Source organism: Bidens hawaiensis, unplaced genomic scaffold (genome assembly GCF_021521415.1).
Source record: "Bidens hawaiensis isolate Kalapana, Puna unplaced genomic scaffold, B.hawaiensis_p1.1 tig00001087_1, whole genome shotgun sequence".
NCBI lineage: Eukaryota > Viridiplantae > Streptophyta > Magnoliopsida > Asterales > Asteraceae > Bidens > Bidens hawaiensis.
In genome coordinates, this window is record NW_027491062.1 from 3,921,214 (window position 1) to 3,933,679 (window position 12,466).

Consider the following 12,466-nt stretch of genomic DNA (forward strand, 5'->3'; position numbering starts at 1 on the left):
GTCTCATGACACAACTGATCTGACTTGCTTTCTCAAAACTGTAAACGATTTTGACAGTCACAAAAACGGCTAAAGAAGACCATGGAACACCCCTATAGTCAACCAATCAAAAGGTCAAACGCAGAAAGGATAATGTTTTTGGTGTTTTGGTTCAGCGTGTTAGCAAAGGTATATAATAGGTTCAGTATGACATTTCTCAAAAGGTAAAAGGCCAACTGAGCCCCCATAGAGTCTCAACATCCAAAAAATCAGACGAAAATCAAGTCATAAAAACTAACGCCGAAATAATAATGACCGGAAGTGACAATAACCACATGTTTAAAAGCCAAACAAGTCTGTCCAAATCAAATTGTGCAGGTGTTAAAAGTTAAAACTCTTATCTACATTTAGTAGTGCAGAAAGAAAAATCAAATCTAACAAGCAAGTTACATATTCTATCTTATTTACATAATTTCTTATTCCCAGTCTGCATCAAAAAACCCGGCATCTCTCATCTCTGAGTAGTAAGCATTATCTAAAAGCAAGTCTTCCTCCTGAAAAATAGAACAATAATAAGACGGGCATGACGATAAGTAGTCAAAAACCCACTTTTATAAAAAGGGGTAGCAGACACCTATGAAATTATAAAAATAAACACAAGATCGGTCACCTGGAAAAAATCTGCCAGGAAAGTGATGTACAGAAACGGAAGGTAGAGTGTGTGGTAGCAGATGCCTATGAAACTATACAACCTGTAAATACGAATTGGAAATGAACTGTCAGACGGGAATTACTTGTAAAAATGTGAGTAATATTATTTTATTACCAAATTCCAAAGCCGACACTACTAACACCTAATGCACACGCGAACAATCCAGTTGCGTGAACCATAAACATGATGACAGCATAGTTATAGAAGGCTGGTCTGGCTGCGTAAGCAAAAGACGGCGGTGTAGTTAGAAAACTGAAGGTCAGTCACCAACAAATATAAAAACATGCAACTTAAAAATTTGGTTAATATTTGAGTGAGAGTTAGTTGACTCACGAGGTAACTTGTCTCTCCACTTTGAGTAATGCACAAACAATATATAGCCATAAGTACATGTCAGCAGTAGTTCATCAAATGTCCGCATGCCCCATTTTCCACCATGAGTTGTTTCACCATCCATAAAAAGTGGTACACCAAATCCGAACACTATTGCCTGATAACAAAAAGTAAATTAAAAGGGAGCATCAATAACATAATTATTTTCATTTATTTTCATTTACAAAGAGATAGTATACAAAGTTAACAAATTTCAATTAATATAATAGATATTATAGCAACACAAACTTTTAAGAATGACCCTAGATTGAAAATAGGTTAACTGAAGTTGAAAATCACTTATTGAAATTGAACAAGTAAACAATTAAACTGCATTCGGTAAGATGGTCAAAACTAAAAACAAAACCGCACACTAACCCCAGTTTATTAGATTAACTAATAATCTTCTAAAAAATGTACATATAACTGACCTTGAGAAGTATATCTACTCCAACAATCAGCCCTGAAATCATGAAAGTATGAGCTAAAGTTTCCAACCCAGTTGCATAGTTTTCCTGAAGTAAGAAGGCAATCAAACTGATTTCTAGACATAGCGATCCAGATTCTGTCAGCAATGACAATAAGTTCCACGAAACCTCTTTCCCAGAAGTGCATTGCCATGCCTGAATAAACACAAATTCAGGTATTAACACCACTCAAAAGTCAAAACAGAAAACAATACATCTTGCAGACCGGATATAAAGCAGGAAGAGCCAGCCTTCTTTTCTAATATAGAAAATAATATCAAGAAATGAAAGAGTAATTGCTGGGATTACTGGAACATGAAAACCGAAGCACAAATGATTCATTGCAATATATGAATAAACAATCATCTTAAGATTACACCAACATCTAAAAGCTAAACTTTTCATTCTCTACTGTACATACGTTAGACAATCACTTTTATAAATGACTAGTTTTCCCATCCATCATTGCAAGTTTTCAATAAAAAATATAAGTTTTTTCTTTAAGAAACATTTAGCTTGATCAATTAGTTACAGAAATTGTAGTAAAAACTTAACTCTCAAACCGCCAACTAACTGACACTTAGCAAAGTGGCTCGGTTCGGTTTTGGGCTAAAACCACAATTTCGGTTTTTGAGTTTTTAATAACCGTTTGGTTACGATTTTATCGGCTTTTCCAGTTTTGCCCTTTGGACTTGAAAAATTTTGGGCCAAAAACAAATAGTTGACCAAAAATAATGAATTTAGGCCTAAATTTATTTGTTAGTTGATAATTTACTTGATCATATACATTTGGGCTAAAATATTTGGCTATGCAGTCAATATCGGTGCTATAGTGGTTATCGGATCCCTAGCAGAATATCAGTACCGATAATATCAATGATATAGACCAATATTTGACCGATATATCACGAAATCATGAATATTTTCCCGATATCAGTTTTTTAAGTCTTAATATTCAATTTTTAGTATTTAATGTTAGTGTTTTAAGTCTTAAATCAGTTCCTACTTGGTGCAACTGTTAGTGTTCTGTAAGTTGCAAAAGGTTAACTTGTTAATGGTAGGAGAGTATATTGAAATATTAGTGTTATATTGCTATACAAATAAATTCTGCATGATATTAAAATTACTGATATCCCACCGTGATAACCGACATATGAAATATTTGGACTGCCTAGGGGTTAAACTATATATAAGATTATTATAAATTACTTCAAATCCATACATGTTTGGGTCGTTTTTAATTACACGCAAAACAGAAACCAAAACGCCTGTTGCTGTTTAGGTTCAATTATATCGGTTCGGTTTAAATGGGATTCATGCACTCCCCTAGACTGAGACTCAATAAATTTAACACTACAAGTCAACAACTATCAAAGTAGATACATAAATTAGTAACTTGACAAGTGATATTATAAAATTAAACAACAAACTACCTGAAGAGAGCACCAGGCGAGATTAAGAACCGCAGAGAGCCAAAGCAGAAGGTAATAAGCAATCATGACATGCGAACGCCGATGACTCAGCTTTTTCACGTTTTTGTTGAGATAAAACCCTAGGTACACTATAAACAACGCCGCCGGGATCGACAGAGCGGCCGTGTAAACTAATCCATGACAATTGCCCTGATTGTAATCCGATTGATTAACTGATTGTAATCCGGTATCGGTTATTGCAGATATCGGAGTGAGCGTGTGATGTGATCGTCCGCCATGATTGTCTGATCATGGATTGGATTGAATTGAATTGAACCCCTAACCTAATTGATTTTGAAACCCTAGAATTTGGGGATTATACAAGTTGACATCTGACAGACTATACGAATACGGTGTCGTTTCCATGGGTGGCTGGGTGGCTGGGTTAACGAGTGAGGTTAACATACAAATAAAAAATCCATTTCTAAACGTGCGAATAAAAGAATTTCACTCACGGTGACAATTATGTAAATAAGTTGAAATCTCTTTTTTCACATAAACCCCAAATTCATCGTCTAAATCCAAATTCATTTCATCAAACCCCCAAACGATTCTCTCAAAACCTACGATCATCAATCAATTTCACTATTCATACGCTACATCATCTGCTAACAATGGCGATTGAAGGTAAATTTCATTATTCATATCACTTGTGTGTGTGTTGTTTGGTATACTCGTATACCTAGGGCTTGAATCGGGAAAAATTGATTTCAAATATCTCAATTTTAATGCAATTTCAACATATACATACAAATACAAATAATGAACACCAGTTTATAGTGAACGAATAACAAAAAGAATCATGATAGACCCTTGCGTCGAACCAAAATAGATAACTAGTATGTGTATTGCTTTTATTATTTTGTCAAGTAGTGTAATTATCATAGTTGAATTAAACGAGTCTACTTAATTTCTTTGTCACTTTGTTTACTAGTTATAGTGTAATTAAATAGAGTAATTAACTTTGTATGTATGTAATTTGTCTGTTTATAGCTTTTGTAATATGTTCTAAGATTGTAGTGTAATTATTTTGACTAATTTATCAAAGTTACATATTTGTTTTGTACATAGTATAATTAGTGTGAATAAGTAAAGTAATTATTAATATGTTTATAATTAGTTGTTTGTAATGTTATTTCCCTGTTTATAGATTTTGAAATCTGTTCTAAGGTTCTAGTGTAATTATTTTCACAACTAGAGTAATTATCCAAGTTATAATAGTTGTTTCGTACATAGTGTAATTAGTTTGTATAAGTAGAGTAATTATCAACATGTTTCTAATTAGTTGTTTGAAATGTTAATTTGTATGTTTATAGCGTTTGTAATTTGTTCTAAGGTTGTAGTGTAATTATTTTCACAGCTAGAGTAATTATCAAAGCTATAGTAGTTGTTTCGTATATAGTGTAATTAGTATGTATAAGTAGAGTAATTATTAATATGTTTCTAATTAGTTGTTTGTGATGTTAATTTAATAGTGAAAAGGAGGAAGAGCGAAAGAATAACAATAATGATGGCTTGTGGATACTTCAATGATGAATCATCACCTATTGTTTTAGGTGATGGGGGAGAAGAACCTACTGTTTTAAAGGAAGTTAGGAAGCAAAAGACGAATATGATAATGAAGAAATGTAAGTTAAGAAGCAAAAGTGTTTCTACTAGAAAACTGAAGAGGTAGGTCCCAGCAAAGTCCAGTTGGACCCGCAAGACACACCTTGAAAAGGTACGTCTGCGCAAAGACCAACTAGTTCCGCAGGACCCACCATGCTCAGAGAGATGAAGACCTTACACGCAGTAAGCCAGTTGTTCACGCAGGAAAGCCTCCCTTGGTACAGTACCCTGCCTGTTCCCGCAGCTATGGGTACAAGCCAAGAAGGAAGGCTACCCGCACTAACAGTAAGGCTACACGCATAAGGCACTAGCTCTTATACTTCAGCAATGTCACCTGAAGAAGGAATGAACAAGGCGGGAATATTCCCGCCCAAAAGAGCCAGTCCGTACGCTTCTGGAAGATCTTTTGTACTATACCTGCCAAGGTATGGACAAAATACACAAGATCTGACCAAAGCAGCCCATGAACCAATCACAGGGTGACAGCTCACCGACAATAGTACGAGGAGGAGCACGCTCCAGTACAAAATGTCACTGTCAGCCGCTGCCTACCCACCAACCCCCATCGTGGCACATACATAGCCTGTAGTTGGTGGAAAAGGAATAGTATACAGCCGGCCATGTCACTATCAGCCGTTGCCTACCCACCAACTCCCATCGTGGCACGTACATAGCCTGTAGTTGGTGGAAAAGGAATATTATACGGCTGGCCGTACCTGCTTGGAAACCTACCTTCGGCTATAAATACTCCAACACCTTGGAACGGTATCATTATCATATATCATCTGATATCATCTTATCTTCTCTAGCTATTTCTCTTAATATACACATATTCAGAGCAATCTAGTCTGATTCTCACGCCGGAGGGTGGTCACAAGGAGGAACCCCCCCCCCCCTTCTCAGTGACGAGCTCACGGTGTCTGTTTTGCAGGTCAAGAAGAATAACCATCTTTGCCGGACCTAACCCTCGTGGGAAACATCTACTTAACCCTAAGATTATCCGTAATCTGCCGGGGTCACTTAGTGTTTCTTCATTGGCGCCATCCGTGCATAGAAGCTAGAACTAATTTTTCTCAGTTTTTTCAAAACCTCTGGAAAGATGGTTAAGGTTACTCCGATGCCAAGGCCAACGAGTGACCAAGAAACTCCGGTAACCACAACCCCAGCTACTGGGGGGAACACTGGCGAGTACACAATTTTTATGAACACTACCCCGGTTACCCAAGCCGGGGCAAGTGCAGTAAACAATCCTCCCCTGGGATTCATCGATACCCAGTTGGAGAGACAACAGACGAGGCTCCCCCGCCAAACACTTGATCAAGTTAAAGCGTGGGCGGAAGCACGTCAGAAGGAATTCCAAGCTGAGTTGGATGAACGTTTACAATCACTCCAACAGACTGACGAATTCGGAAGCACTCGACAACAGCTCAACATGAGCAATGATTGCGAGTACTTGGACGATGATTGGGAGGAGTCCGACAGTGACGCAAACCCCCATCATAGGGCGAAAGGGAAGCGTAAAGAAACGGACTTCCAGCCAAGAAGAAATTTTGGAGAAACCTTTAAACCAAAGAACGCGGGGGGAAACCCACGTGACTTCTCCAAAACTTTCAGGCCAACTGTTGCAAATGCGGGAACGTCCAAGTTTGCAAGGGACATTGCGGAAGCAATTGCCCCGAAGAGTGCCAAACAGATGTCCAACATCGGCACTTATGATGGTATATCCGACCCAGACGATCACTTGAACAGATTCATAGCGGGGGCAACCGTCAGCAACTGGACGGAACCCACGTGGTGTTATATGTTCCAGATGACGCTGGTCGGAGCGGCCAGGGCGTGGTTTGATCGTCTACCGGTCCACCACATCTATGATTGGGCGGACTTCCAGCACAAGTTCAGCCAACACTTCAGCCAACAAGGAAAATATACTGAAGAGCAGTGGACGATCCTCAACTGCGTTAGAGAGGAGGATGAATCTTTGCTAGACTTCATCACTAGCTTCAACTCAAAGAAGCTGAGTCTGGGCACCATAAGTGAAGATCTTGTTCGCGCCGCTTTCATCCAAGGCGCCGAATACCCAAAGCTTATCCGCACATTGACGGGTAAAGACGGCATGCCATCCACATGGAATGCCATCATGACGGTAGCCAAGCGCTTCGCCGAAACGAAGAAGCAACTGGGTAGAAATCTTCCCCAGAGTACAAACCTCTACACGCAGAGGACCAGAGAAAACAACGTCCGCACCGCCCGGCAAAATAAAAAGAGGAAGCTTGGTATTTGGCAGTCAAGGATAAACTTTGACGCCTCATCCAGCTCTCGTCCTCTATTAGGTGGAAGGGACAACACGCACTCATCAAACCGGAACCCTAGATGGACGCCACTCACCAAAAGCGTCACGGAGATATTTGCCACCGAGAAACTCCCATGGCCAAAAGCTCCAATGATCCGGCAGCGCCACAATGCTGATCAGAGCAAGTCCTGTGACTTCCACGGGACAAAGGGCCACACCACCGAGGAGTGTACATCTTTGAAGGATGTTGTCGAAACATTCGTCAAAGATGGAAAACTTGCGCACCTCGTGGCATCAATCAAGAATGGAGGAAGGAGTGATAATCGATACAAGGGCAACGGACGAAAGCCCGTTGACATCAGCATCCACATGGTTCATGATAACGTCAGAGGAAGAAAACGACGAACGACAGAACCATGTGCGTGGAAGGAAGCTGAAGTGCGCTTCCCGCGAGTGCCAGGAGGGCCCAGCAAAGAAGGCCCTATAGTCATCAAAAGCCAGCTGGGGCACTACATCACCTCCCGCACTCTTGCTGATAACGGCGCCTCGTCAACGGTCATGTACAGGCAGTTCTTCGACAAGCTAGATGACGAAGACAAAGAACGTCTGGAAACGGTCTACGCCTCGATGGAAGGGTTCGATGGCAGCACAAACACCCCCCTGGGTATCCTATCTTTCCCCGTCACTCTCACGGACGGGAAACATTCCCGCACAGAAGACGTGGACTTCGTCGTAATGAGGAAGCCACACCACACATACGACATTCTCTTCGGGAGAGACGGGATGGCAAGATTCAATGTCGTGGTGTCTTCAGTCCACGGCATGATGGGGTGGCCAACAGCTGAGGGTGTAGCGATGATCACCGGTATTCCCCAGAACTTGGTGAGCGATAACGGCACCAACTTTGCTGACAAGAAACTACAAAAGTGGCTGGAAGAACTTCAAATCACCCACACCTTTACCTCAGTGGCACATCCGCAGGGTAATGGTGAGGTGGAAAGAGCAAATAAGAGCATCGTCGACGGCATAAAGAAAACACTCTTGGAACACAGATCCGGCTGGGTGGACGAAGTTCCACACGTCCTTTGGGCAAACAGAACGCTGAAAAAGGCAAGTACGGGAGAAACCCCGTTCAGCCTCACTTATGGTACTGAAGCCATGGTCCCGGTCGAAATTGGTCTACCCTCACCAAGGGTCTTGACTCAGCCAGAAGACAATGATGCAGAAAGACGGTTAGACCTTATGCTAACCGAAGAACGCAGAGACTTAGCCGCAGCGCGTGAAGAGAACTACAAGCGACAAATGCAAAAGTACTACAACACGCGGGTAAAGCTCTGCAACTTCAATGTCGGAGACTACATACTGCGTAACAACGAGGCTTCGAACCAAGAGCGCCCAGGAAAACTGGCCCCGATCTGGGAAGGGCCATACATTATCAAAGAAGTCTTGGGAAAGGGCGTATACCGGCTCGAAAGGCTCGATGGCACCCCCATCCCAAGAACATGGAATGGAGCTCAATTACGTAAATGTTACATGTAGATCAATTCCAAACTTGTAAAGAAAAGGCCTAGAGCCACTTCTAATGGAAATGATTCTCCCTTATCACATTGTGTTAAGAAGGATATGACGATGAAGAAAAAAAAAACAAAAGACAAATATGGTGAAGAAGGATGTGGGAAAGAAGTTGTTTCATATGTAGTGTAATAAGTTTGTATGTAGCTTTTATAACTATGTTAAGTGGTTATAGTGTAATTACATCGAATACTATAGAAATTATCATAGATAGTTGTTTTGTATTTATTGTAATTAGTTTGTATAAGTACATTAAATATTAATATGTTTCAAGCTGGTTATTTGTAATGTTAAGAAATAGAGAACCGTTGTAATAAAAAGTGTTGGAAACGGAAACAATTGGCAGACTCACTTGACGTGCAAAGAGATAATTATATGCATTTACCGAGTCAGTCCCTAAGAAGTCAATTAGAGAATTCATATGCAATACGTTGAAGTTGGGTTGTAACTCGTGCAACATCATTGAGACAATAAAAGCTTACATGAAGCCAAAGAAATGGATTGAATTTGAGATTGCAGATTATTGTTCACTTATAAATTGTTTGACCTAAAATCAAAATTGTATTAGAATATTGTTAAGTTATAAACTGTAAATTATTGTTCACTTATAATAGTTTATAGAAGGATCCGATTAAAACTCAAAACTGTAAATTGATGTTTATAAATTTCTTTTAACTCAAAAACAATATGAAGTAGGTTGAAAACCAGATTTGATATTGGTGTTTCTTGTTAGATCATTGTCATATTGTAGAAGTCTATTCATTTGTATAAACATATTTAAGTTGAACATATTGCATATTTAACATCTAAAAGTTATGGGCATACTTGGAATTGTTCTTGTTAAACAATATAAATTACTCTAGTTATAAAAATCAACTTTTGTTACAACAAATATGGTTATTAAACAAAAATAAATAGTTTAGTTATAGAATATAGTAATTATATATACAAGTAGAGTAATTATGTAACTATTAGTGACTAATTGGATATAAGAATAACTATTGTAGTTATAAATTGATTAAGCTACAAAAAAAGTATTTGATCACACACCAAAAAGTAATTACTCTACTTATACAAGCAATTACTCTATGGTTGTTTGTAAGTAGAGTAATTATCAGTAGAGTAATTATTGAAACACAGGTTATATAAAACCGTCACAAACACTCTGTAATTCCATTCTTTTTTTATTGTAAGCTTTAGTCATCAATTAATTAGATTCGCAAAGCTTCCATGGATTAATTAGTTTGATTCATAAGCTTTAACTTTTCGATTAGTCCAATTCACAAGCTCTAGTTAGCTCAATAAATCGATTAGGTTTGTCCGGTCTTCAAAAATCACCGTAACTACAAAATGATTGTTAAATCTGATTTGTAGTTGAATAATCAAATATAATTTGCAAGCTTCAATTCATCAATAAAAATCTTCAGTTAATCCGATTTAATCAATTAGGTTAGCTAAACAAATATGTTTTGATCGATTTTCGTCAGAAGAATAACAATCGATTTAATCAATTGGGTTCAACCAAGTTTTAAAAATAGCCATCCAATTTTTAATTAAGTTTTAAAATAAAATGAAAAGTCCAACTTACCCGTCACGTCACAAGCCATATCCTCAATATCTACCGAAGTTATCTACTTATTTAACTCAGATTGTTATTGGTAACAAAAATGTAAGTTGAGATTGTCACCGGTCACATTGATAGCTAGAGTTATTATTTCTTTCATTGACAAATCTTCAAAAACTATTTACTTTTGATAAACACTCTCTTATTGGTCAATTTCTTTTCATAAGTCTCCATTCACCCTGAGAGCACAAGGTGTGCTCTCATGCCATCCCATTTTATTCTGCAAGGATAAGCAAATGGTATCCGAAACCAATATCGATTCAGGTACCATCAGTACCAATTCAATACCAAGTTTTTGAGGTTTCGGGACCGGTACGGTAAATGTATTTTACCAAACTTTTGTCTTCGGGGCAGGTACCCTTTTTGGGATTTCAGTACCGGTATTGTACGTACTGATACCAAACTCATCCCTTATCCCGCATGCCACATAAGGTTTTTCCACCTTTTCAGTTTCTCCTTGTTTTTCCCCAAACACCATGGTCCATTGTATCATCTCACTCTCTCTCAATTCTTACCATTTCTTCTCAAAGCCCAAAACCACTCAAAAAATGGAATCAGGAGAAACCGACTTGTACCCCGGATTTTGTGGAAAGATACCTGGGAGGGAGACGATATTCCCCACTGGCACAAATTTTCTCACCCTTTCCCCAGCTCCCCGCGGACTCCACTTCGTATGCCAATGTGTGCAATGTTATACACATTATTTATATCATTTATCTCTGATTTTATACACTTTTCATAACAAATCCATTGAGTTCGACACTAAATTATTTGTAACATGGATTTGTAGGTTCGAATGACGAATTGGACCAAATAAACAAAACATAATGACCAAAAGGATACGATTAGAAACCGAACAAAACTAGGAGTGAAGTAACAAGGTCCGAAATGGGAATGAAGCAATTTGGTCCAATGAAAAAGTGATGAACAACCAAAAGAAAGAACGAAACTGGAAGAAATAAAGATCAAAAGCCACGACGCGACTTGAAGATTAAATGAATAACAAGATCTTTGTTAATGAACCTGATCAATTATGTTATGACGTTCTTCAAAGTTAAAATATGAAACCTGCTTTTAATCTTGATAACTAAGAAACAAATAATGGTTTTGCGTTTGTCTATGAATTCAATTTCGTTAATAGAAATTATATGAATTCTACTAAATGATAATTAATACTTTCATTACATGCAACTCGCACGTTAAAATCCGAGCGTCGTGAGCTGAAGGTGGCGAGCTGGCTCTGACTAACAAACTACGCTTAGTTAGACATAGATGAAGGGAACGTCAAAATGGCGTGCGTTTAGCATTGATACAAATATTTTAATAAAAAAATCATTGAACCGTAATTGTTAATGATCATAACTCGAATCAGAAGTATCGAAAATCCCTTAGTCAAAACTATTTTTAGAAAATCAAATCTTTTTAAGTTAGTTGTTTTATCTTGTAATTATATGCTAATAATTTGTATTGCCATTAACTAGTTTATGCTTATATACTAGTTTGCACAAACCCCCATTTGCTACGAATACTTGTTCTAAAATCGATCTTGGTTATAGAATTGTTAAACCACATTCCATGTGGATACGAACCTACTTTCACTCATACCATTCCTAGTAGTGTGTAACGTAGTAAGTTCACATTTCTAAATTTATTTGTCGGAGTTGACGTCAGACCCCAACATTTCAAAATTTATTTGTCCGGCACCCCCAAGAAATAATAGACATAGACAGAATTACAATTTTTATCCTTTAAACATATTCAATTTATGGATTGGATCCTTTAAAAACTTTACTTTCATTCTTTGTCCTTTAAACGATAAATTGTCTCGTCTTTTGTCATTTAGACTAACGACCATCCAAAAAGTCAGTTAACTACTAGCATGTGCTTCGCACATGAGGGTATAAAGGTAAATTCAACCTTAATATAATAATAAAAATAAAAAAATACATCCAACCCCACTACAACCATATTTCTTCTCCCCAAGCCAGCCAACATCACCACAACCCAGTTCCCATGGTAGACCCCTCATCGCAGGCCACCATTGTGGTCTGTGGGTCTCCACTGCAGGGCCGACCATTGACCAGGGCAGTGGTCAACGGACCTAGGCCCGACTCCGCGATAGGCCCGAAAATTTTAAAAAAATTTTATATATTTTATATATAAATTGTATTTCAGCTTCTTTTAACAAGACCCAATTACAATTTCCAATTGCCCACATATGAAAGCCCATAAACCATTTACAATTTTCAGATTTTGTTTAACAGGTTGTGAATTGGGAGTCAGGAGACCAAGAGGCACGACCAACGACGATAATCAGAAAGCTTGAAACCCTTAAACCACCGCCGTGAACGGTCCGTCGGCATCCACAGT

General features: G+C 38.3%; 1 protein-coding gene across 1 annotated transcript; it reads right to left on the reverse strand.

Annotated features, from left to right (window-relative positions):
- Positions 1–291: 291 nt before the first annotated feature.
- On the reverse strand, positions 292–3,533 carry LOC143558066 (protein CANDIDATE G-PROTEIN COUPLED RECEPTOR 2-like). Its single transcript, XM_077046991.1, has 7 exons — positions 3,458–3,533; positions 2,964–3,247; positions 1,495–1,686; positions 1,025–1,181; positions 806–908; positions 650–731; positions 292–533 (listed from the first exon to the last, which is right to left on the reverse strand). The coding sequence occupies exons 1-7, from the start codon at positions 3,531–3,533 to the stop codon at positions 456–458; spliced, it is 972 nt and encodes a 323-aa protein (XP_076903106.1). The 3' UTR covers positions 292–455.
- Between the last annotated feature and the right edge of the window lie 8,933 nt (positions 3,534–12,466).

Coding starts and splice junctions, on each gene's coding strand:
- LOC143558066 (XM_077046991.1), bottom strand. CDS start 3,533: ATGAATTTGGATTTAGACGATGAATTTGGGGTTTATGTGAAAAAAGAG. Junction 1,182..1,494: donor GAGTAGATATACTTCTCAAG/GTCAGTTATATG, acceptor TTTTGTTATCAG/GCAATAGTGTTCGGATTTGG. Junction 732..805: donor AGTGTCGGCTTTGGAATTTG/GTAATAAAATAA, acceptor TCGTATTTACAG/GTTGTATAGTTTCATAGGCA.